The following is a 25,369-nucleotide window of genomic DNA, read 5'->3' as shown; positions in this document are numbered from 1 at the left end:
AAATAGTGAAAAAAATATGAACAAAAAAACCCCAATTCATTTAGTAAATATAGTTTCCACCTATTGCTAAATCTCTGATTTCCGTGAAAACGCCATTCTCCACTATACCATCCTAGAAGATTTGCTTCAGCCCACAGGGAGCAGCTCCAACCTACTTGGTTGGGTCTACAAAGGAGACACCTTAATTGACACCCATTCAGTTGCCTATACGAAATTCACCCCATGGTACAATCTTATAAAAAAGGTCCATCTTAGAACTCCTTATCTAGCTGATATAACAACTTACAGTCTTCGTAGCACAGTAAACACTTTGCTGATAAAAGAACTACCATCAACTACAATAGAAGCTGTAAGGCCTCTTCTGGGGGGAAATTCTTTGATTCCTGGGATCTGAGAAATAATAGTCCTTCTTCAAATCATCTTTTTCCAGCAAAAGTGATTGAGATGGCTATGGTGATCAGTTTCAGATGCTTTTGGAATGAAACAAATCAGTCAAACTGCAGGGCCAGTCTAGGGATCAATTATGAAACTGCCTTCACCACCTAATTATTTTTTGCTGGGAGAGGCAGAGAGAGAGAGAGCGGAAGTGTGACTTTGTTGCAAACTCCTCCTAAGATATCAGGATTTTATTGAGGGTGGTCTAGGACTTCTTTCAAAAGTCAGGAAAAAGCAGTGGATAATAGCACACTTCTTCGGTTTTTGCCAAAAGTCAAAGTGTGACCCTTCTGGAAACAAAGGATTTGGTCCCTGGAGGCCTCTCTTTTGGACTACTGCAGTATACTTTACATAAGATAGCCTTGAAGACTATTTCAGAATGGTTCTAATTTTTTATTACGTTTTGTAACTCACGTTGGGAAATTTTGTTGAAAAGCAAGTGATACGTTTTCTAAATACATACAGAGATATCTTTTCCTGACAGGTTCTGCTATATTAAAAAGTATATTTATATAAATAAGCTTTATTAAAATTCAGTGCTGTTATTACAGTTTTAAGGTTAATGGCATATATGTTAATATGGATTAACTGGCAAGGACAGGTGAAGATACCTTTGTGTTAGTGTGAACTGGCTGACAAACTCCCCACTGCAAGCTAAAGCTTCAGTCAGCCAACTCCCCTCAGGCTGTCTAAAAGCCAATAAGACTTCATGGGCAAATCATCTTGATGGGTACACACCTGTCAGAGTCACCTTAATAACATTTACTATCGCTACTCTAAACCTGATGATCTTTTAGATGCTGCTTCTGATAAATCTTTACTGGGTGATTGGGTGTTTAGGATGGATGCCTTAATTGACAAAGTAACAATCCGAGAGTATAAATTTTCCCCCTGGTTCCATAACTACAAGAAAGACCATCTTAGATCTTTCTATTTGGTTAACCTCACATCTCAGATCCTTAGGGTGGCTTTCACCTCCCTAAGATTTCAGATATTTTTCATTATGTGCTGTCATGTCCGTTGTATAGTGAGCCTAGAGCCAAATTCTTGGATAGAATTTTGAAGGGAGTAAATTTTTGTTCTGAAATTGATAAATTGTTTTTTTTACTCTCTGACTCTGATTCACATGTCACCTTCAGAATGTCTCAATTTGCCATTGCGGCTAGGAAGATTAGAGCTCTTCACGCTATTAAGAAAAATTTTGTATAGGAAAGCAAATGAGTGCGATATTTGTTTTAATAGAGATTCTGTATGAAATAGTTTTTATCCAGGAAATGTATATTGATGCAATTTTATCCCTTTTTAAGCTTTTTGTACATATTTAAGGATATTTTGTAACGGCCTATGGCTAAACAAATAAATGAATTCTTTCTCTCTCTCTCATGGGTACACACCCTTCCCTGCAGTGGGGCCAACAACAAGGGAGACCAGGTCTCACAATCCCAGCCTCTTCTATGTTGCTTGCTGCCAGCTGAGGGCTGGAAGGGGGAAAATGTTTTTAAAAGTGGTGTTGTATGATTGGCATCAATTCCCTTCCACCAAATACCTGGAAGTGACATCATATCTCCGGTGTGACACCAAAGTGATGCTCTAGGAGTCAGGCAAAATTCTATGGTTTACCATAAATTTTTGTCTGAATCCTAGAGTGTTGCATTGACATCAGGTTGGTTATGTGATGTCACTTCCAGGTATCTCCCCCCCCCATGTTCCTGCCGTCATACTCTCTCTCTGTTTGACAACTGATAGCCCGAACTAACAGCAAAGTAGGGAAAAATATTGTTGCCTTCCTCTCTCTATTACCAAAAGGCACCCATGTCTTACTACGTGACTTCAGGCCCTTCAGTCTAGAACAGAGGGAGCTGATGTAGCATAGTAGCTAAGAGCATATCCTGTAATTTAGAAGACCCTGTGCTCAAGTCTTGTAGCTTCCATGAACGAGCCACTTTCTCATAACCTCAGCTCCCCGTCTACAATATCGGAATAATAAGCTGGTATTCTTTCCAGCAAGATATGGGTGATATACTTTTAGTTGTAAACCCATATAGTTTTTGAATTTTTTTTCAAATGCTTAAGGTGATGATTATCCCTTAAGCATTTGGAAAAAAAATCAAAAACTATGTGGGTTTACAACTAATGCTTCCACGCTCCAAGTCTGTTTTATAAGCAAATCTAGAAACTGATATTTTGGTATATTCTGGTTTTCCTGAATGGTTTGCATATTCCTATTTCTAAGTATATTTGTTTAGGAAGAGATTATAGAACTATGGCATGACCAAATTTTATTCAATTCCTAGTTATTTTAGAAACTATTTTAACTTCTTGGAGGAAGAAATGTCTTGCATCTAGGTTTTCTGAACAAATTGAAGTCATTTTATTGCATTCTTATTCCAGCTGAGAATATTTTGCTCATTGTGATAAGAGGAGGAAAGAAGAGTCATAAGAGGCAAATTTCAAAGCATTGTGAAGGGTTCACCACACAGCTGAACATAAGGTTAATGGGAGTCTCATGGCTAAAAGACAACTCACTGTTCAGTAAATGTACTATTCTTCAAGCATACAGGCATCAGCAGATAAGAGACCTTTGAAAAACCACAGCAAGTCACTATCTCTCATAACTAGAAAAGGCTGAGACAGTTAAGGAAGCTTTGAATGTTACAAAAAGTAATATTTTCTTGCCTATGGGTTGTAGTTCAGCAAACATATGAATCAATTTACTGCATTTTCAGATATTTCTTGAATTCAGTAGCAATTTACCAAACAGCTGCATCTGATTTTTTTAAAATGACAAATTGCACATTCGCTCCATGTTAAATCGTCTTCTTTTTTTTATTGCACATTTTGCATAAGAGAGCCACATATCAAAATTAAATCAGATGAACAGGATATAAAATATTCTATATACAGTGTTAGAATATGTGTTTTGCCTATGCCAATATGCAGTGCCTGGTGTTTTCTATTAACAACAGATCTTAAATAGCAGGAATGGGAGAAAAATATCTACTTGCAGTAGGAGAGCCAGTGGCAGTCTTGATAGATAAAGGGTTGCTTTACAACGAAATATCATAGATTGTTTTTAACTTGCCCAGGAATGACTGCAAAGGTGACTTTTGCAGCCATCCTTTGGGCAAGTTAAGAACAATCTGTTTCCCCCTTTCCGTCAGAATGCAGCTGCTGGGACAGTTCAGACAGCCTTAAAGATGGCTGGAAAGATGGGACTAATCCCACATTTCCTGCCATGCTTGGGGCTGAGAGAGTGTGACTGCTGGCACTGTCTAAGCATCTGTTGCTCTCCGTCTGCCAAAGATGGCTGCAAAAGGTGGGCCTGATGAGAGTAAAAAATTTTTTTCATTCTGACCCTATTTTCCATCTTTTATCTCAGGGGCAGGGAGAATATTTCTTCTTACCCTTTTCTTTCCCTACTGCTCCTCTGCCCTATCAATATTGGATTCTATTTTGGATATCTCTGACAACCCAAGATGCTACATAAAGTTTTTCCCCCTCATGTAATCTGAGAATGCATAGACTGTGTTTCGACTGTTTTGAGTTTTTAAAGCCCTACATTTTTTTTAACTTTTCAGAGTTTTCTACTGACCTGGGGTTCCTGGTAAAAAGCCCCCTTTCCTTGTGAGTGTTTTTTTTTTTAAATTCACACCCTGTGGTCAAGTGTGGAATTAAATATATGGTAATGCTTGGCTGGATAGAGGACATGATTTGCTTTAATAATGCAGATTCTTAATAAAGGAGCTATATGCTGTGGTTACAACCCTTTTTTTAAAAAAAAGTAGCACTGAGTAAGTATGAGCCCATTCATGAAGGACATGGTTATTCCTCATATGGTCATGTAGGTTATGATCCCTGCACAGCCATAAAATTCTAGAAATGGCCTTGGGAAATCATCCTAATCTACCTCAGGATTTCTGTGAGGATAAATAGATGAAAAATGATCTGCAGTATACAATGTACACTGAAAAAGGGCTATAGAAGACATAAATAGTAGCATTTTGTCCCAAATGGTGTGCTTCTCTATAGAAACACAGTTTTCTGTTTGCCTTGCATCCATCTTTCCAGGATATTACATACTCAGTATGTTTATTGGTCAGTATAGAACTAAATGCTGGCATTGATGGTTTACTTGGCTTGCAAAATCTTGACATTAATTCTGCTGCTTCCTCTCGGCATGCCCAAGCACTAGGCACATGTTATGCGTAGAGGTTCTTAAAGGCAACTGTCCAGCTCTAAATTATATTTGCTTTCTAACAATGACATCTGCTTCAAAGCAGATGCTCAAGTTACCTTCTCTGCTCTTTCGCCTAGTTGCATATCTAGCAAGTCTGGTGGCTGCAGGCCTGCTGACATAATTAATTTGTCACATCTGCTTATTATAAAGGGATTTGTAACATGAATGCCTGGGATTTTATCAGAGTACAAGAGCACAGTACACTATGTGAATAATGTGGCCTTATAATAAAATAATTCATGTATAAATAGTTAGATGTTGAGCAAAGTACCCTTTACGGATGGGACAGGAAGAAAATCTCAGCAAAAGAGGATATAACTACAACAGGACCATCTCTAACACTTAAAAGAAATTCAAAAATAAAATAACTATTGACCAAAATAAGAAAAACTTCCATGCATGTTCATTCCATTGAGTTGAAGACTAGGGACAATATTTTAATGATAATTCCCATCGAGGAATATAGTGATGGGCCAACGACAAGTCTATACATCTGAATTCGTAAATACAACAGAAAATCACAGGAATCCTACACTGACAACTCAAGTATCTGCTGCCAGTCTTTGTGCGGCTGGATTAAGTACTTTCAGACCTCAAATCAGTCTTCATGATGACCACCATTACAGTACTTCTGTTCATGGTAGTCACACAACTTTATGGTTCCAAAACACAGATGCTGATGAAGTGGTTTTGGCAGTAGTTGCAAAGAATTGCAAAGTGATCCCTATTTCATAATTTATTGTGTGGTATGGTTCAGTAGATGAATCAATTACACTAACCGTAGCAAAATGAAAATCTAATGGGCTTGATGCTGAAAAGTTCCAGCTATAATGATTTGGCTGTGCTGCCCAATTGCCTTTTGCCAGCTCTCAGAGCTGTTCTCTGGTGAAAAAATCTTGGAAAAGATATCATACATTTTTAAAAAGACAGTGAAATAACACAGTACCCAACATCCTGGCAATCCTCTGACAATTTCAGACATTACTCCACAACAACTGTAAGACCTGTGCTGCACAAACTCTGTGCTTATGCAGAGTCCTCAGAGTCAAGTCATTAGTGATCTGTGTAAGCAAAAAAATGGGATAAAACTAGCCTTCGAATCACTGGTTTTTTGCTATGGGCGGTGGGAAAGGGTTAGAAATTTCTGTGCAGGTGTAGCTCTTGCATGCAGGACTGGACTGGGAAGTTCAAATGGCCCAGGAGCAAGCCAGGCAGAACATCCTCCAATTTCCTGTGGAGGCAACAATGTGTGAACCTACACTCATGTAGGGTTGCCGGTCCCCCTGGCCATCGGTGGGGGATGGGGGGTAGGGTTGCCAGATCCAGGTTGGGAAACTCCTGGAGATATGGGGATGGAGCCTGGGGAGGACAGTGACCTCTGTGGGGTTCAACACCATAGAGTCCACCCTCCAATGCATCCATTTTCTCCAGGGGAATGGATCTCTGTTGTCTGGAGAGGAGCAGTAATCCTGGGTCCCACCTTGGGATCCCTAGGTCCCATCCCTAGGCGTTACTGGCCAGGTAACTGAGTGGTCCCTACAGTGCTGCCAGAACTACTGGGGTTCAGATCTGCAGTGCTGGCAGTGGCTTTTCATGGTAGTGGTCCACTGGGAACTTTCCCTGTAAACTAAGTGGCCAGTCGGCCCCAGTTGCATAGGGGAAACCTTTGTAACTATAGTGGCAGGAGATGGAAGGAAGATACAACACACTAGCATTCTAGCAGTAAAGCTGGCTTGCAGTACAACCCAATGCAGAGTTTCTCCTGTCTAATCCTGTCGACTTCTACACTATCAGAATGTTACAACCATGATGCCAATTCATTGTAGTGAGGTGGATAATAAGATTCCAGAACACTTTAAAATACAAGGTTATTTGGAGCACTCTAACATGAGAGCTTGAATAGCTATCTGACTGCTTTCAGGTGTCATTTTACATGGGGATTGAAAGCTTATGTGGGATTTTAAAAAATGAAAACATTTTAAAACTTATTTCTTTAAAAGACTCAAGGTAAATATGGCACTCCTGTATTATCCACAATATATGTTAAAAGTATAGTTAGGCTAAAGCTTGACGTTCTGTTTTTCTTACTGGGATATTTAATTGACCTAAAAGATTTATGATTTTTCCATTTTAAAAAGGAACAATATACCATTACATCAGACGGAATTTTCCCTGTAATTTTAGTACATTAGAGATTGACTGAAATGTACTCCAATCAAAGAATATCATGCATTATCAGGCTTCTGTACAGAAATATGGATATATTTGCATAAGAGAATAGATAAAACAATTTATTTAAAGATGCTCAAGAAGCTTGGACCTCTTCTTGAACCCCTTGTTCCTTCAGTCCTGGAAAAGAGGTAACTCTCAGGGTCAAACTACATGCTATTTTTTGGTCAGTTGTGTCTGAGCTTCCCTGGGCCAACTCTTGTTCCATGCAGTCAACAGCAGATGCAGGAAGCATCTTTTTAAAAATCAGAGGGAGCCCTTTTGTTCATGAAACTGTGGGGTGGGGGGTGGGTCCTGAAGGTGGCAAACATCAAAACATTAAAAAATTTTACATTAAAAAAAGCATTTAACATAATTTATAAAATAAACAATTCAGTAAAAACATATAAACTCACAAACACACATAACAGCACAAGCAAGGAGGGGGGCCATTAACAATTATTGGGAGTATACCAAACAAAACAAAAAAGTCTTCACCCACTTGTTGGAGACAATAATAGAGAAAGATGAATCTCCCTGTGAAGTTCCAAAGTATTAGTGCCATCTAGACTCAGATGGTGGGGGCACCTGAAACAGGGTCTCTGGAGTACTGGAGTGGATGGGTGGTTCCAATGTTTTGTTGGGATTAAGTTTCAGTTTGTTAGCCATCATCCATCCCAAAACTGCCTCCTTCATTCTTTGTTTATGCCTGGTTTTATGTTGACATTTTTGTTTGTTGTTTTTATTATTTTATCTGTGTATTGTTTTTACTTATGAGCTACCTCAAGCAGGTCTCTGAAGACATAACAGATAAATGTTCTAAATAATTTTTATAATGCTGTATTCAGTTAGGAGAATGGTTCAACAGGTAGCACTTCCAAGGAGTCACTCCTGAGAAGCTCAGGGTCTTTTCTTACTTCTCATGACAGTGCTTGCCTGAAAGTCAAGACCGCTAAGCAAGAGAATGTGGCTTTCCTGGCTCAGGAAGGAGGGGTTTGCTAATCTTTTATATTTGAGAACAGGAATTAATGATTTGTCCAGAAGTTCCTTTTTAAGGAACAACAGGGAAAAATGTTTTTCCCCAAATTGGACAAAATATATTTAAGTTAATTTACTGATCCGTGCTTACTTTGCTTTGAAACCACGAAAGACCTAATGTACTTGAACTTGTTCTCCAGAGGTTCATTCCTTTGTAAATATGATTTTTTAACAATGTGGGTTTGTGACATATAAAGTATCCTGTACGTCAGGGAACATGTAAATAAATGCCATGCACTAGTTATACAAGTAACTAGATTACACGGCAGCCCTAAACATTCCTCTAAGCCCACTGACTTCAAAGGACTTTGAAGGGTCTTTTTAGGAATGCACTGCTAATCAAGCTTTCTTCCAGACAACATACAATTCTGACATAGAATGTCTGAAATATTTTTCTAAACCTGCTTAGTTCAGGGTTGCTGGGCAACTAGTAGAAGACTGGGGGATGGGAACATAGGAGGACCGACTGTCAGTGACAGCCTGATGCCTTGGACAACCCAGAAGTGATATCATGCCTCTCTAGAGATCGCTGGTATCACCTAGACGTAGGGTTGCCAGGTCCCTCTTCACTATCGTCGGGAGGTTTTGGGGGGGCGGAGCCTGATGAGGGCGGGGTTTGAGGAGGAGAGGGGTTTCAATGTCATAGAGTCCAATGGCCAAAGGTGGCTATTTTCTCCAGAGGAACTGATCCCTATCAGCTGGAGATTAGTTGTAATAGCAGGAGATCTTCTGCTACTACCTGGAGGTTGGAAAGAAAAAAGACACCACTGTGCATGTACCTGGAGGGTTTGGAAATCAGCACAGGAGCGATACAAAGTGCAAATATTTATATAAATCGCTACAACATATAACATCAAGTCACAACTATACACTAACTGAAACTAACAACCTAAACAATCTATCCTACTGTATACAATGTATATTACAACAATCTGGCTGGAACAAACCAGACTGAAGATTCAATGTATAGGTTTAGTCCTTAGGTCATTTTCAATCATCACAGGTTCTTGGGAAGTTCTTGGTTTCTCTTCAAGCTTTAAAATATTATTTCTGTATTGGCAAGGCAAAATATCTGTATGAAGGTCTCACACTGACTGCAGTTTAGCTATCTTTAGCTTGCAAGACGGAAGAACTAGGGGAACAAAATTCCTGTGGCTCAAGAAACCAGGAAAGGCATGTATGCATGCATGTGCAGTAGCACGCCTGCCAATTCTGGCTGCCTGCCTGTTGCTTCTAACTCAGCTGCTAGTGCAGACAAAATCTTAAAATTATATTATTGCATGTTGTTGGGAGATACTCAATATGTTTAGGACTGCATTATTACTATGGACATTTGTTCTTGTAGGTTATCTGGGCTGTGTGACCGTGGTCTTGGTATTTTCTTTCCTGACATTTCACCAGCAGCTGATCACTAACAGATCACTTCAGGATACAATGGTTCCACATTAACATACCACACCCTCATTAGCACATTATCTTTTTTTAAATATTTTTTTTATTTTCTTATTTGACACATCAACATACAAAACAATATCCAGTATTAAAGAATAGCAATAATACTAAAAAACAACTAGTACTACCAAATTAACAATAAATTGACTTCCCCCTCTCCCTCTTCCGTCAAAAAATAAATTGTATAAACTTTTGCTAATGGAACTAAATTCAATACTGTCAAGGGTTGAAGACTTGGGAGAAAAATAGCGTTGCCAGGTCCCTTGCCAGGGGCAGGGATCCCCCACCACCAATCAGCTAGCCAGCAGAAAAACTTACTGGCAGCAGGGGAGGCCTAGCCTATCATCTCAGTGACGTCTGCCAGCAACATGGACGTCATTGCATCACCAGCAATGCAGAACACTAGGATTTAAGCAAAAATAACTATGGGAAAACGGGTTGAACCATAGAGCTTTTGCCTAAATACCAAAGCATCCCCATGGTGGGGCCGATGCGATGACACCACTCCGGTGCGCGCCAGAAGTGATATTGCTGAAACACCAGGCTAGGCCTCCCAGCTACCAGTAAGACCCCCCCCCACCTCCCACTGGTTGCCAGGGGGCACCTGGCAACCTGGAGAAAAACAACCTGCTACACAGAAACCTCTGCTTAAACATTAAGTGAAAAGATGCAGAGCAGCAGATGCAGAAAAACTTTGGTATTATTGGGGGGGGGGAAGCCTGAGCAAATCCTGGCATGACTAGTGTCAGGTAAAGAGATTTTTTAAAGTTGCTATCTACCTGGAGAAAAAAATATCCTGTCTCTTTAGCAGAGGCTTAATGGGGTGTCATTTGCCAAGTGATATTTACTTTCATGCCATGAAAAGGTTCACCTGCTCTTTTCCAAATATTGAGCCTTTATTAAAGGGACAGGACATTTTTCTCCAGACCTGTTTTTAGGTAGTTAAGAGGAGGTGGCAAAACAATTGGTAAATAATACAACAGTTATCATGCTTGTCCCTATCCCCCAATACTTCAGTATCGCAGCCGTACTTCCTGCTTCCAGTGTGAACTGGGATCCTGTGTAGCTGCCGTTTGTCTCTCTAAAATGCTGGGAAGATCCAGTTACAGATCTCTTTGTGTCTCAGTAAATTTGGCTCTTGACTTCAATGGACTTAGAAGGGTTTGTTTCTACTTAACACTGAATTGTAAATCTCCTTGCTATGGAAAACGAAGCATAATAGTACAGAACATAAAGGTGATTCTGTGCCTAAAGTCCAAAATTTATGTATTCCACAGAAAAATCATTGCTCTTTTGTCCTCTGCCTGGATTGAATAGGCTGTTTTAATAGTATGACATGAGATCAAAGCAGTGTGGAATGCCACTGAAAACCTTCCTAGTATGGATTGAATGGTGGCATACAAAACTGCAGTTTGTACTTGTGATTAATGATCCTGTACATTTCCTTTGTGAACATTGCAGACTGGGCTCCAATAAAGAATCCAGTCTTTGAATAATATCTCATATAACATGATTATTCCACTCCTGGTTAGTTTTTTCAGTTTATTTAGAAATGCTGTATATTAGTTTACATATCAGGGATGCCTTTTTAGCATCTAGTGTTGTTCTGATATTTTGCTTGTTTTGCTTTACATTCATAGCCAGAGTGCCAGCGTGGTGTAGTGATTAAGAGCGGTGGTTTGGAGTAGTGGACTTTGATCTGGAGAAACGGGTTTGATTCCCCACTCCTCCACATGAGTGGCAGATGCTAACCTGGTGAACTGGATTTGTTTCCCCACTCCTACACATGAAGCCAGCTGGGTGACCTTGGGCAAGTCACACTCTCTCAGCCCCACCGACCTCCCAGAGTGTCTGTTGTGGGGAGGGGAAGTGAAGGTGATTGTAAGCCGGTTTGATTCTGCCTTAAGTGGTAGAGAAAGTCAGCATATAAAAACAAACTCTTCTTATTCTTATCCTAATGGCACCTACCCACTTTACACATTCACTGAACTGGTGAGAATATTTGCATGGTGAAGGAACAATCGTATCCTTCCCACTGCACCATGAAGATACCACATGATCCCCACTCATTTGCACAAGTCATCCATGCAGAGTGCTTGGATTACAGGTGGTGATATCTGCATGGTAAATAAGAGAGGAACGCAACTGCTTTCTCACCTAACAGGGAGCATATGCAACATTTCCAAGAATTGGACATCAAGGTGCCAGATCTAAAGCCCTTTCACAGATCTAAAGCTCTTTGACAACAGTCAAAGATTTGTGTTTAGTGAGGTTTACATCAGACAGTCCTTCAAATTTGTTATGTTTTTGCTTTTTTCATTTAAAAACAGGACAAATTAAAGGCAAAGTACAAAATCTTCAGTGTATTGTGGTGATGGTAGGGATAAGCCACCCTACACTACCTGTTATTTAAAATTAGGAATGAAAAGTGTAATGTATGGGCATCAGTTAAGACCATAGCGAAGGAAGCCCAGGAGCTTGAGTCCCGGGCGAAGGATCCTAAGCCCTGCTCGCATGATTGGCCACAGCCAACACATCCTATTGGCCCTAAGCCAGGTCATGCTATTGGTGACCTGGGGGTTGTTTTCCCCCTATCACGGATCAGGGGGGGAGCGGCCACCTGGGACCAGGGGAGCATATAAGCAGGGCCAGGTTGTCTAGTTCCCCAGTTCCATCTGTTATTGCTGAAATCAATAAAGCTGTGTTGTTGTTGGAACTCCGTCTCGACCTCGTGTGTCCTCCCCACGCGGACTTAACAGTGGCGACGAAGGCTGGTAGGCAGTCCGGCTTGCTACCGAAATCACTCTCGCTGAAATCTCCTGTGAGTCGCCGCGACTTCACGGTGCCCGGTAGGCAGTCCGGCTTGCCCTTGCTGAATTCACTACGACACACCTGAGACGCAACACTTCGCTGACATGGCTACCCGGGGGTCTCTGGAAGAATTCGACCCCACCAAACCGGGCGGCTGGAAGAGCTACGCGAGCCGGCTGGCCTTCTACCTCGATGCCAACGATATCACCGATGTTGGGAAGAAGCGCTCCGCCTTCCTCAGCGTGTGCGGGGCCCAGACTTTCGACCTCGCTCAGTCCCTGCTGGCTCCCGCCGAACTGGAGGCGACGCCATTTCCGGTGATCATGGTGGCGCTGGGGAGCCATTTCAACCCCCAGCCAACTCGGGCCACTCGCCGCTTGGCGTTTCACCTGCGGGACCAGGGGCCAGGGGAATCTGCAGCTGCATACATCGCCGCTCTACGCACGGCCGCCCGTTCCTGCGAGTTCCCAGACCTCAACGACCGGCTGTGCGACCGCTTCGTGTTTGGCCTGCTGAGCGACAAGTTGCGGCGCCGGCTCCTCGCCAAGAAGGACCTCATGCTGACCGCAGCCATCGAGGAAGCCACCGCGGCCGAATCCTCCGCCCGGCCCGGGCGTCTGGGTGACCGGGCCACACCAATTCCCCGCGATCCGGTTCCAGTCCACCACGAGAGCGCCAGCGACGCAGCCTCCAGCGACGAGGACGAGGCTCACAAACTGAGCGACCGCGGGGCCTCTCGGGGGCGCCGGGCTCGGGGCACCACAGACCGACCTTGCGCGAGCTGTGGCGAGCGACACGACCGCCGCTCCTGCCGGTTCCGCGACGCATCTTGCCGGGCTTGCGGCAGGGTCGGCCACATTGCCAAAGTCTGTCGCTCGGCACCGAAGGGTCGGTCCTCGCGCCCAGCTAGGAAAGACAACGCCCCGCGCCCCACCCACGACTTGGACGCTGACGAGCCCACCAGCGGCCGCCGGGGTCGCCGCGATACCAAGCTGCACAGCGTCTCCCTCCACAAGGTGCACGGGGCAGACAAGGTCGCCATCGTCGTCAAGATCGGCGGTGCGCCTTGCGAGATGGAAGTGGACTCCGGGTCGGCTCTCTCCATTATATCGATGGACACGTACCGCGACCTGGGCCGTCGCTCTGCCTCCCTCCCCGAGCTGCGACCATCCCGCGTCACCATTTGGGACTATCAGCGGCGCCGGGTGCCGGTCCGGGGGGAGGCCCGCGTGCCCGTTCAATTCCGGGCCCGTTCCGGGCGCCTCCGCCTCATCGTGGTCGAGGGGCCTCGCGCGAGCCTCCTGGGCCTCGACTGGTTTCCGGCGCTCGGCCTTCACATCGGCGGCATCCACCACATCAGCCAGGCCGCCCTCGACTACGTTTGGGCGGAGTTCGAGGACGTGTGGAAGGGCCCATTGGGGTGCTACAAGGGGCCGCCGGTCCGCCTGCACGTCGACCCCGCCGCTGCGCCCATCCGCCTCAAGCCTCGCCGCGTCCCCTTCGCCCTCAAGCCCCGGATCGACGCGGAGCTTGACCGTCTCGTCGCTCAGGGGGTACTGGTACCGGTCCCCAACGCCCCCTGGGAGACCCCAATTGTGACGCCGCTCAAGCCCAACGGGGACGTCCGCATCTGCGCGGACTACAAATGTACTATTAATACTGCGCTGCGGCCGCACGCCTACCCCGTGCCCGTTGTCAGCCACCTCCTGGCCTCCCTTGCTGGGGGTCAGGTGTTTGCCAAACTGGACCTCGCTCAGGTTTATCAGCAGCTGCCCGTGGACCCCGAGTCGGCCAAGGCGCAGACGATTGTCACTCACCGGGGTGCCTTCCGGGTGACGCGCCTACAGTTCGGGGTCAGCACGGCCCCGGGCATCTTCCAGAATTTGATGGAAGACCTCCTGAAGGGCTTGCCTGGTGTCGTCCCGTACTTCGATGATGTCTTGATTGCCGCAAGCTCCGAGGACGAGCTCCTGGATCGCGTCCGCCGGGTGCTCCGCTGTTTCCGAGATGCCGGGTTGACGGTCAAGCGAGAGAAGTGCCAGCTGGGCCTGCCGCAGGTGGAGTTCCTGGGCTACTTGATCGACGCAGAGGGCATCCATCCCACGCCCGACAAGATCAAGGCGATCCACAACGCCCCGCCGCCCCAAAGCAAACAGGAGCTCCAGTCGTTCCTCGGCCTGCTGAACTTTTACCACGCCTTCCTCCCTAACAAGGCGTCGGTTGCCGAGCCGCTCCACCGGCTCTTGGACAAATCCTCCCCGTGGGCGTGGGGTAAGTCGCATCAACGGGCGTTCGAGGCTACCAAAGCCCTCCTGTCTCCCTCCAGCTTGCTCGTCCATTTTGATGAGAAGCTTCCCGTTGTGTTAACATGCGATGCCTCGCCCTACGGTGTCGGAGCGGTTCTGAGCCACCAGCTGCCAGGCGGTCGGGAGGCCCCAATTGCCTTCTACTCCCGGACCCTCTCCACTGCAGAGAGGAACTACGCGCAAATCGACCGGGAGGCGCTTGCCGTCGTGGCCGGCGTGAAGAAGTTCCACGACTACGTTTATGGCCGCCCCTTCTCCATCATCACCGACCACAAGCCACTTTTGGGGTTGTTCGTGCCGGATTGTCAGACACCACAAATCCTGTCCCCCCGCATGCTCCGGTGGTCGATTTTTCTCAACGCCTACGACTTCCGGCTACTACACCGCCCCGGGTCCAGCATCGCGAACGCCGACGCACTCAGCCGTTTGCCGCTCAAGGACTCCGACCCGGACCCGTCCCCGGCCTACAACGTCATGCTGCTGGAGACCCTGCCTGAACCGCCTTTGCATGCCTCGGACATTGCGGCTCACACTGCGAAGGACCGCACCCTCGCCCGCGTTTTGAACTGGGTGGGGAAGGGGTGGCCGGCGGCCAGGCCGGAGGGCGAATTCAAGCCCTTTTTCACGCGGCAGCATGAACTCTCGCTGAACAAGGGGTGTCTGCTCTGGGGGAACCGCGTCGTGGTTCCAGCCAAACTGCGCACCAAGGTCCTGGACGCCCTGCATGCCTGCCACCCAGGCATAGTGCGCATGAAGGCCCTGGCGAGGAGCTATGTGTGGTGGCCGGGCATAGACGCTGCTGTGGAAGAGTGGGTGAGCCGCTGCCAGCCGTGCCAAGAGTCGCGGCCCGAGATGCCGCGAGCCCCGACCCACCATTGGGAGTCCACCCACAAGCCCTGGTCCCGCCTCCACATCGACTTTGCCGGCCCGTTCCAGGGCAAAACTTTCCTGATCGTGGTGAACTCCTACTCCAAGTGGCTGGAGGTTTCTGATGTATGCTCTATGACCTCGCGAGTGGTGGTTCGAGAACTGCGGAAGCTTTTTGCCACCCATGGGTTGCCAGACACGGTGGTCTCCGACAATGGGGCCCAATTTACGTCCGCGGAGTTCCAAGAGTTCCTGGCCAAAAATGGAATCCGCCACACGACCTCGGCCCCGTTCCACCCTGCCACTAACGGACAGGCAGAGAGAATGGTCCGCACGACCAAGGAAGCGATGCGGCGCATTGAGCGCAACGACTGGGACAGGGGGCTGGCAGAATTCCTCCTGTACCAGCACACCACGCCCAACTCCACCACCGGAAAAAGCCCCGCGGAGCTCCTCATGGGCCGCCGGCCAAAAACGCCACTTGACCGGCTACACCCCGACCTTGCGCCAGAACGCCCTCGCCACCAAGAAGAACCAGCAACCCCACGGGTCGTAGAGCAGGATGCCCCCGTCTATGCCCGTAACTATGGAATGGGCCCAGCCTGGATTCCGGCTACCGTGCAGGACGCAACCGGCCCAGTATCCTACCGGGTTGCCACCCCCGAGGGTCGAGTCCTCCGGCGACACATCGATCAGCTGCGCCGCCGACTGGCTGACGAGCCCGACCGCGCCACTGCCACAGAAGCTCCAGAGCTTCCCAGAGTACCGGAACAAGCCGCACCAGGGGAGAGCGAGCCGAGCGAGGAGCGCCTGTCTGCCGGCATGCACAGAGAGCTCCTGGAAGCCGTTTCTCCCACCTCCTGCGAACCCGGGCCGACTGCTGCCACAGACGCGGCCCCACCACCCACAACACCAGTTCCGGTACCGCGTAGCTCGCAGCGGTTACGAACACGACCCCGCCACCTGAAAGACTTTGTGTGCTCGTGAGTGTCTGGACTTAGGGGGGAGGGGTGTAATGTATGGGCATCAGTTAAGACCATAGCGAAGGAAGCCCAGGAGCTTGAGTCCCGGGCGAAGGATCCTAAGCCCTGCTCGCATGATTGGCCACAGCCAACACATCCTATTGGCCCTAAGCCAGGTCATGCTATTGGTGACCTGGGGGTTGTTTTCCCCCTATCACGGATCAGGGGGGGAGCGGCCACCTGGGACCAGGGGAGCATATAAGCAGGGCCAGGTTGTCTAGTTCCCCAGTTCCATCTGTTATTGCTGAAATCAATAAAGCTGTGTTGTTGTTGGAACTCCGTCTCGACCTCGTGTGTCCTCCCCACGCGGACTTAACAAAAAGACAGAAGATTTATTATTTTGGGATATGTCTAATAGCTAGTTACTCCACTCAGTGTCAAATTGACAAGCTTCAGATTTAGTGGGCGGTGTAGTTTTAGCTATTGTTAGTCAAACTGTATAATGTTTAACAGGACTATACTTTAGTAAGATCAGGCTGGTTTGAAAATGTTTCTGAAAACCCTTTCCTTCATTATTTCAGAATATTAATCCCCATAATAAGTTTTGTTTGTGTTATTTAGGAGAGTAAAGTGCCAGGTTGTGGATTTTTTTTAAAAAAAAGAGATTATCAGTGTTGAATGGGCTAAACTGAAACAGGCAACTCTACACAAAGTAGCAAGGATGTAACATTTAATTCTTTTTTACTTGTTGGCATTAAGATGAATGTGAAACAGCTGTCAGGGCAGAACTGATGGGTAGCAATTGTGTTCAGATAACAGGCAGCTATTGTAACCATCTAAGTGGGATACATCACTCAATACAGACACTATTGTGAACAAAAATAATGCTGAGAGTCAGAGTATGAGTATTTGAGCCATATTAGGGCAAGGAGCACTTCAGTTACAGTTTCTTCTACCAGCCTAGGACAGCAAAGGAATCTGGACAATTGCCTTGCAAAATATAAATCACCAGGACTTTTATGAGTGATTCCATCCTTATTGAAGCCAGTGGCAGAACCACTAATTTCAGCATGAGAAGGAGCAGAATCTTTTTTTATTCCAGTTACCAAGTAATAGATTTGTGTTAAACATTAAAATGCTTCTGTGGAATTTAAGTACGTTGAGTGTATACTCTCCAACACATCCATTTCAGTAGGGACATTCTGTTTTTCAGAGTGTTGTCTGGCGTGGGAGAATCCCACCCGCAAATCATCCTGATTTAAAGCAACAACTCTACATTTATTTTATTTTTCTTGTGCGTGCAGTATATTTACCTACGGCCCTGATTATGCATCACAAGCAAGGCTTATTGTCCCCGATTTGGAGCCAGGGCTCGCAAGGCATCACCTGCCAGCCACTGCAAGGGAAGCGAGCAAGCACCCCCTTCCCCTCATCCCCAAGCCCCCTGGCCTCAAAGCAGCCCTGGTTAAGTCCGGGGCTGTCACTTCCAGTCACAAGGAACAGGAAGAACTTGGAGGGAGACCTCTGCTACTGAAGTGCTTCGAGTAGATGGAGGGGAAATGAATGGATTGGATTGTTCTGTACATGACTAGATGAGTTCTTTTCATGTAGCTTGCTGGTCAGGCAGTCTGTATTTAGAAAAGTGCTGAAGATGAAATCTGCAAGGGAAATATTCAATCACTGTTGACTTTACTTATTCAGGGTGGGGGGAGTTGCTTAGTGATGAAGGGAAAATTCTCTGCATATGTTCAGAAGTAGAAATTATTTCTACCTAAGAAATCCACACTACAAATGTAGCTGTCAACCTCCCAGGGTGTGTGTGTGTGTGTGTGTGTGTGTGTTGGAAATCTCCTACAATTACAACTGATGACAGAGATCAGTTCAGAAGCAAATGGCTGCTTTAGAGCGGTGGACTCTGTTCTGGAGAACCGGGTTTGATTCCCCACTCCTCCACATGAGCGGCGGAGGCTAATCTGGTGAACTGGGTTGGTTTCCCTATTCCCATGCATGAAGCCAGCTGGGTGACCTTGGGCAAGTCACAGCTCTGATAGAGCTCTCTCAGCCTCACCTACCTCACAGGGTGTCTGTTGTGGGGAAGGGAAAGTGATTGTAAGCCAGTTTGAGTCTTCCTTAAGTGGGAGAGAAAGTTGGCATATAAAAACCAACTCTTCTTCTCCTTCGAGTGTGTACTCTACGGCACTTTACCCTGCTGAGGTCCCCCCTCCCCTCCCCAAATCCTGCCATTCCCAGGCACCACCCCCAAATCTCCAGCAGTTTTCCAACCAGCAACCCTAGTAGTGACTGATCTTGTGTGCTTCAGTGTTATTCAACTGCAAAATTGGAACATTGTCCTGAACGTGTGGCCTAATGCATATATGTATTTGATAGGGTTGCCAGGTCCCTCTTCACCACTGGCGGGAGGTTTTTGAGGCGAAGCCTGAGGAGAGCGGGGTTTGGGGAGGGGAGGGACTTCAATGCCATTGAGTCCAATTGCCAAACCGGCCATTTTCTCCAGGTGAACTGATCTCTATCAGCTGGAGATCGGTTGTAATAGCAGGAGATCTCCAGCTAGTACCTGGAGGTTGGCAACCCTAGTATTTGACTTGCCTCAGTATTTTGTGTTCTAGAGATATGGTTGCCTGCAGTTTTAGCACCTGCTTTATGCTTGAAGCATATTTGAGTATGGATTATGTTGGCCTACCATTATCTGCCAGACCACAGTACCTGAATACACCCTTAATCTCACCTATTCATCCCCAGGAACATCCCTGTTTTCATTTGTGAAGTGTTGGAGTATATATATTTGTTGACAGTCAAGGGCCAATATGCATTATAATCTTCACCCCCCCGGTATAGAACTTTGTACCTACATAGGCATTCTCATTTAGATTTTCTCTTCAGGTTTCTTTTGAGTTCCAAAGACAGGGATTTTTCATATTGAGCTCAATTTCTATTGAAATATATATTTTTAAACAAATAGCTCTTGGGCTGGTCCTATCTAATAAAGGCCCCAGGCTAAAAACCAAGATATCATTGGCGTTTACTGTTTGGCTCATGCCCAACAGCACAACTCTGGCCCTGCCCAGCCAGGCAAGGAAGACAAGCTTAGTCCAGATGGAACTAAGCTGCTACTAGCTTGCTGCCAAATAAGCTTTTTCTCACTCTGCCCCATCTCTGCCAGGTGAACCAGTTCCTCAGTCAATCAGTCAATACCTTTATTGGCATAAAGTGAACCAGTTAGTCCCTCTTGGCCTAACTGGTTTTCAAAGGCTTTTCTAAAGACAGAATGAGGTGAAACAGAACCACATACGCCCTACTCCAGTAATTCTGTATGCTGCAATAAATTTGTTAATATTTAAGGTGGCACAAAACTACTTTTTATGAGGAAAGAGACCAACTGTAACACCCAATAGAATGCATTCTGTACGGTCTGTTTTTATTAATTATTATGGGTTACATCCTAATTACTGCTAAAGGAAAGAACACAGATATTTGCTACATGTCTTTCGGTTCCTGTACTCCATTCTGACCCCTGGAAAGTATGTCTTTTTTCTCAATTTACTATTGGACAGATAACTATTACAAAATATAGGCATTTGTAGTTCAGACTTTTGTTACAGCTCAATGTGCAGCTGATACAATATTATATTAATTGATTTCTTACCGTTTTTAAAGCATGTTTGTTTCAAGTAGGTGCTTTGCCTTTAGGAATGCCGCCGGTTGAGATGTGGTACCATCTAGACTTTGCATATGGTTAGGTGTATGAACTACATAAGAAGATTTGTATCAGACCAGAATCACTTCCAACCCATTATATTTACATAGCAATGTCTTGAGAAGACTACCTGATCTCTGCTGAATGGCCCATGTTGAAATTACCAGGTGGCCTTATGTATGTTTTGCTATTGTCAAATCATCATTGCAATTGGCTGTATCATTACTAGCCTTGGCCACGAGGCAACAGACAAGATCTGATTTCATACTGAAGTTTTCTAACTTGCCTGAGGTGTTCCTTGTAATAAAGCTGACCCACATTATGTGCTGAAGCATATATATACAACTGCCTGTTCTGCTTGTTCAGAAGATTCAATAGAGAATTTAAAAGCCAAGCCTACCTCTGCAGCTGTCATAACATTTCATTAACTATTAAAGCTTAACAGTAGGTATTTTGAATGAAGCCTGTTGTCTCATCTGTGTTTGAATTTGCATAAAGCTAACAAAGATGAAAGATGCTGTGTCTCCACTGTTCTATTCCTCCATTGTAGAGTTAACCGAATTCTTCTGTAGTTCAAAAGAGGCATCCCTAGTTTAAGCTTAGATCCCAGTCCATTGGACATTCTTTTCAGTTTAATAGGTAGGGTTGCCAACTGCCAGGTAGTAGCAGGAGATTTCTTGCTAATTCAACTGATCTCCAGCCGATAGAGATCAGATCACCTGGAGAAAAATGGCCGCTTTGGCAATTAGACTCTATGGCATTGAAGTCCCTCCCCTCCCCAAACCCTGCTCTCCTCAGGCTCCGCTCCAAAAATCTCCCTCTGGTGGTGAAGAGGGATCTGGCAACCATATTAATAGGATTTCACTTAGGATATCTTGAGATGTCTGGACTTTACAGTTTTTCAGGAGCATGTAAAAGGAAACATATATAAACTGAGCTATAGTCCAATTTAGCTAAAGAAATTAGATTCACTGAGTTGTGGGCAACTGTTAGAGATTTCATAGTGCCAAATCAAACTCACTGTTCCGCTCCAAAGTGTACAGGTTCTGTTTCAGGTTTTAAAAATTAAGCATATGCTTAATTTTATGTACTAATGTGGTAATTAGTAAGAAATTAATTAAGCATATATTAGGGACATGCATACCGAAAAACTTTATTTTCATTTTAAAAAACTTACATATTTTTTATATTTGTTATAAATCATCTTCATTTTATCTCCTTTCCCAGATTAGGTAGGGAGTTCACTGAGAAGAGAATCTGTTTTCTCCCCACCTCTCCATTAGCCCTGTCTCCTTGGATGTTCTTTCTGGCACTCTGGGAAATGTAGTCCAGGTTGTCTAAGGCATTGGAGGGGATTATTACTTCCCCCAGAGCAGGAGTGTTTGTGAGGGCACATTTGGACCCAACATTAGTACATTAATGTTGAGTAATTTAGAATAATTTATAATGAATTGTTTCTGGCACTGCCTTGCCTTATGGCTGAGGAAAAAAGCCACAAAATGGTATGTTGCTAATACCGTCTAAAGACCACTGATAATTAAGATATTTTCTCAAGTGAAATGTGCAGAACTGATGTAGTAATTGTGCTGTTAGTGTGGCCTAATGTAAAATATATTTTGTGTGTGTGTGTGTGTGTGTGTTTTAGAAATTGCTATTGTTTGGGCTGGCTACATTAATACCAGCAATAGTTCTGTGAGATGTCCTTTGTTAACTTCCCTGATCTATTCCGCCCATTGTATTCCTTGTGGTTTAAATGATGACATGAATTTTGTTTACAGTTAACTGGAAAAACTATACAAATTACAGATGAAGCTGAAATTAATTAGGCAGAGGTAAATTCTCATGTTTTGATTTCTATGTAATCCAAGGTCCAGTTTTCCCTCTCCTCTCCAATAGATAAACAGTGTTTTCAACCTTGACAGCAACAAGGGTGTATTTGGCAGGCAGATGCCTGCAGATCTGCGGACATAACAGGATGCAAGAATCCCCTTGCTGCATGTGCATGTAAGCATTTTGTTCAAATATAAAGGGGAAAAGATACTAAGAAAAGCACTGCTAATAAAGTAATTATATATTTTTTCAGGTATCATGATCAACAGGATGTTACTAGCAACTTCCTTGGAGCAATGTGGTTGATTTCAATAACTTTTCTTTCAATTGGATATGGTGATATGGTACCTAATACATACTGTGGGAAGGGAGTCTGCTTGCTTACTGGAATAATGGTGAGTGGCTCTGGTTTCTAATTTAATTGAAATAATAGCTTTCATTTCCACATTTCTTGTGAGTTTAATTCATTTTCAGAATGGTTTGTGAATGGATCGCGTGTTATTAATATAAAATTTTTCATGAAATTTTCTATCAGTTGTATGTTATGTGGGCTGAAACTCTTAACGGCAATATTAAGCAGAGTTACACCCTTCTAAGCCTATTGAAGTCAGTGGGCTTAGAAGGGTGCAGCTCTGTTTAGGACTCTGCACTGTAAGCTTCCTAGCAGGAACTGCATAGATTTACTTCTGAAGGAAACTGAAGGAGCGCTGTTACTATACCTATGCAAATAGGGTTGCCAGGTCCTTCTTCGCCACCAGTGAGAGGTTTTTGGGGCGGAGACTGCAGAGGGCGGGGTTTGGGGAGGGGAGAGACTTCAATGCCATATAGTCCAATTGCCAAAGAGGCCATTTTCTCCAGGTGAACCGATCTCTATTGGCTGGAGATCAGTTGTAATAGCAGGATATCTCCAGCTAGTACCTGGAGGTTGGCAACCCTGCATGCAAACCAAGTTAAACTGGCTGCCCTTCTGAGCATTAAATAACTGCCATTAATATCACATATTGGACTACTGCACTTGTGTCTCCTGTGGTAGTAGTGAAGTTTGTCATTTTGTTTGGGAAAAAATGCTATTGAAATATCAGACCTAGATTTGTTTCTCCAAGACTTACCGTAGTCATCTATAAAGTTGCTATAGTGGCTTCCCTCTTTATTTTGCTCTCTTAATGCACTAATGGTGTTGCTTACATAGTACTCGGAATAGCTAGGGATTCCAGGCCCCCACGATGCCCAGGAGATCTCCCACTTTGGGCCCCCTCCCCCCAGCGCTGTTCAGCCAGCCGGTGGGGGATCTTACCAGCCGTAAATTGAGGCCTTGGCCTGGTTGCTGTCAGCTCATTGACGTCACTTGTCACTTTGGGGAGGAACGTCATCACATTGCTGACGATGTGGGAGACGCTGTGGTATTTGGGCAAAGCTCTATGGTAAAAATAGCCTTTACCATCATTAGCAACATGATGACGTCACTTCTGGAAGGGACATCAACATGCCAATGGTGCCCAGGCCGAGACCTTAATTTAATAGAGGCTTAATATGTGGAAATAGAAAGCTGAAGCTTTTCATGGAATGGTGGCAAATAAGATCACCTGCTATTAAGCCTCAATTACAGAGACAGGACATTTTTCTCCTGGTTTGTTGGCAACCCTATCCTTACAATACTTTATAAAGTAGGGGAGTTTCACTATTCCCATATTAGAAGTGGGGAGTTGAGGCTGAGAGAGGTGGCTTGCCTATGATCGCTTATGCAGTTAATAGCCGAGGTGAGATTTGAACTGAGGACTTTCCAATTCATTCCTTAGTTCTTAGCTGCTATGCTAAACTTGCTTTATTAGTTTTACAAAAATAAATTGAAGTGTGTCTTTATATCAGTAACCTTCCATAATGGGGCCAGAGCACTTGAGGCAGCAGAACACACGTACTTTTGCGAGTATAGTGTTTCCCACTTCACCTCTGGAAATTACAGTTAAAAAGCCATCATGGAGCAGGGCTGGGAACATCTGGGACTCTAGAGAAAACTGCTGCTTTGATGGAGTGGACAGTACTGGATGGTAGATGGTATAGGTCAGCTTCGTAAGGCATCTGTTGCCACAATCATTATGATGCTTACCATCATCAATAATTCTCTGAAAGTATTAGATAAGAACCTGGAAAGTACATCTATTTGTGGATATGAAAAATGACAGCGAGAAGTGAAATCTCCACACTAAAAGATGAATGCCTGAAACTCATATGCATTGAGGACAAGCAACATTTTAGCATCATCCTCTTCTGCTTGTGAATTTCCCTCAGGCATCTGGTGGCTCTGTGATGGAAAAGTGATGCTTTGTTTGATGGAGTAGCTTAGCACAGCAATTCATTTGTTTTGTTTTCCGTATGCATTTTAAACCTTAAACACATAATGCTTTTTAGTGCTGAGAATCAATTTTGATATAGCTCCTAGTGATTAGACTGGTTTGTGCGCCTTCAGATGATTGGGCTCTTGGGGAAGAAAATGGTACCTGCAGCCTTTTCTTGTGGCCCTTTGAGCAGACTGAGGGTTATACTACTAATCTAGGGGTATAGGAGGCTGGTATCAGGAATAGTCCTACACACACACACACACTACTGTGGCTCAGTTTGTAGAGCATCTGCTTGGCATGCAGAAGGCCCCAGGTTCAATCCCCGGCATCTCCAGTTAAAGGGACTGGCCAAGTAGGTGATGTGAAAGACCTCTACCTGAGACCCTGGAGAGCTTCCGGTCTGAGTAGACAATACTGACTTTGATAGTCCAAGAGTCTGATTCAGTATAAGGCAGCTTCATGTGTTCATGTGTTCAGAGCAGTTTCAACACCGTGGGAAAACCCTCTGTTGTAACCCGATAACACCTAGATTTGACCTTGTCATTGATGATGATTCAGGCCCTACCTGTGAGGTTCCTGAGTCCATGTTCAGGCAGGCACCTGAGTCAAGAGACAACAAACATAGTCAAAACACTGTCCAGGGGTCAAATCACATGTGTTCAGAAGTCCAAGTGTCAAAACCAGTAAGGCAAATCCAAAGATCACAAGCCAGGTCACAGTCCAGAAGGTCAAACATACTGAGATCTTGACCAAGCCAGGAACCCAAAGGCAAGTACACAAGGGTTGCTTCCACACTGGTTCACCCTTTCCTGGCTACTTTGATCAGGAAAACCCTTCTTTCAGGATCAAGTGCAACTCATCAACCTGCTGAGTCATCCAGGGACAGGTGCAACTCATCACTGGGTGCGCAGCCTACATGGCTGTCAGCCCTGATCCTGTGGTGGTGACTCAAGCTTGCAGGCAGAGGTTGATGGGTGCTGAGCTGCCAACCGCACATTACAGTGGTGGTCCTGCACTTCTCTCTGGGCCTGCCTTTTCTGGCGTTCCAAGAGATCTATAGCAACCCTAGGGGTGAGACTGGCAGCTGTGGGCTGCTGCTTCTGGTCCCAGGCTGTGGGACGGAGGGTGTGGTGTACTGGCCTCATCCTGAGACTATCCCTCTGTGCCTGATG

At 45.2% G+C, this 25,369-nt stretch overlaps 1 protein-coding gene across 2 annotated transcripts in view; it reads left to right on the top strand.

Annotated features, from left to right (window-relative positions):
* KCNN2 (potassium calcium-activated channel subfamily N member 2) overlaps positions 1–25,369 on the top strand; it is a 102,856-nt gene that overhangs the window by 32,389 nt on the left and 45,098 nt on the right. For both annotated transcript variants that reach the window (XM_056848543.1, XM_056848544.1), the window contains one exon: positions 22,115–22,256. In XM_056848543.1, the coding sequence (XP_056704521.1) occupies positions 22,115–22,256 (142 nt within the window). The remainder of the gene's footprint in view (positions 1–22,114; positions 22,257–25,369) is intronic.

Source organism: Euleptes europaea, chromosome 4 (genome assembly GCF_029931775.1).
Source record: "Euleptes europaea isolate rEulEur1 chromosome 4, rEulEur1.hap1, whole genome shotgun sequence".
Classification (NCBI taxonomy): Eukaryota; Metazoa; Chordata; class Lepidosauria; order Squamata; family Sphaerodactylidae; genus Euleptes; species Euleptes europaea.
This window is presented reverse-complemented; position numbering and strand designations above follow the sequence as displayed.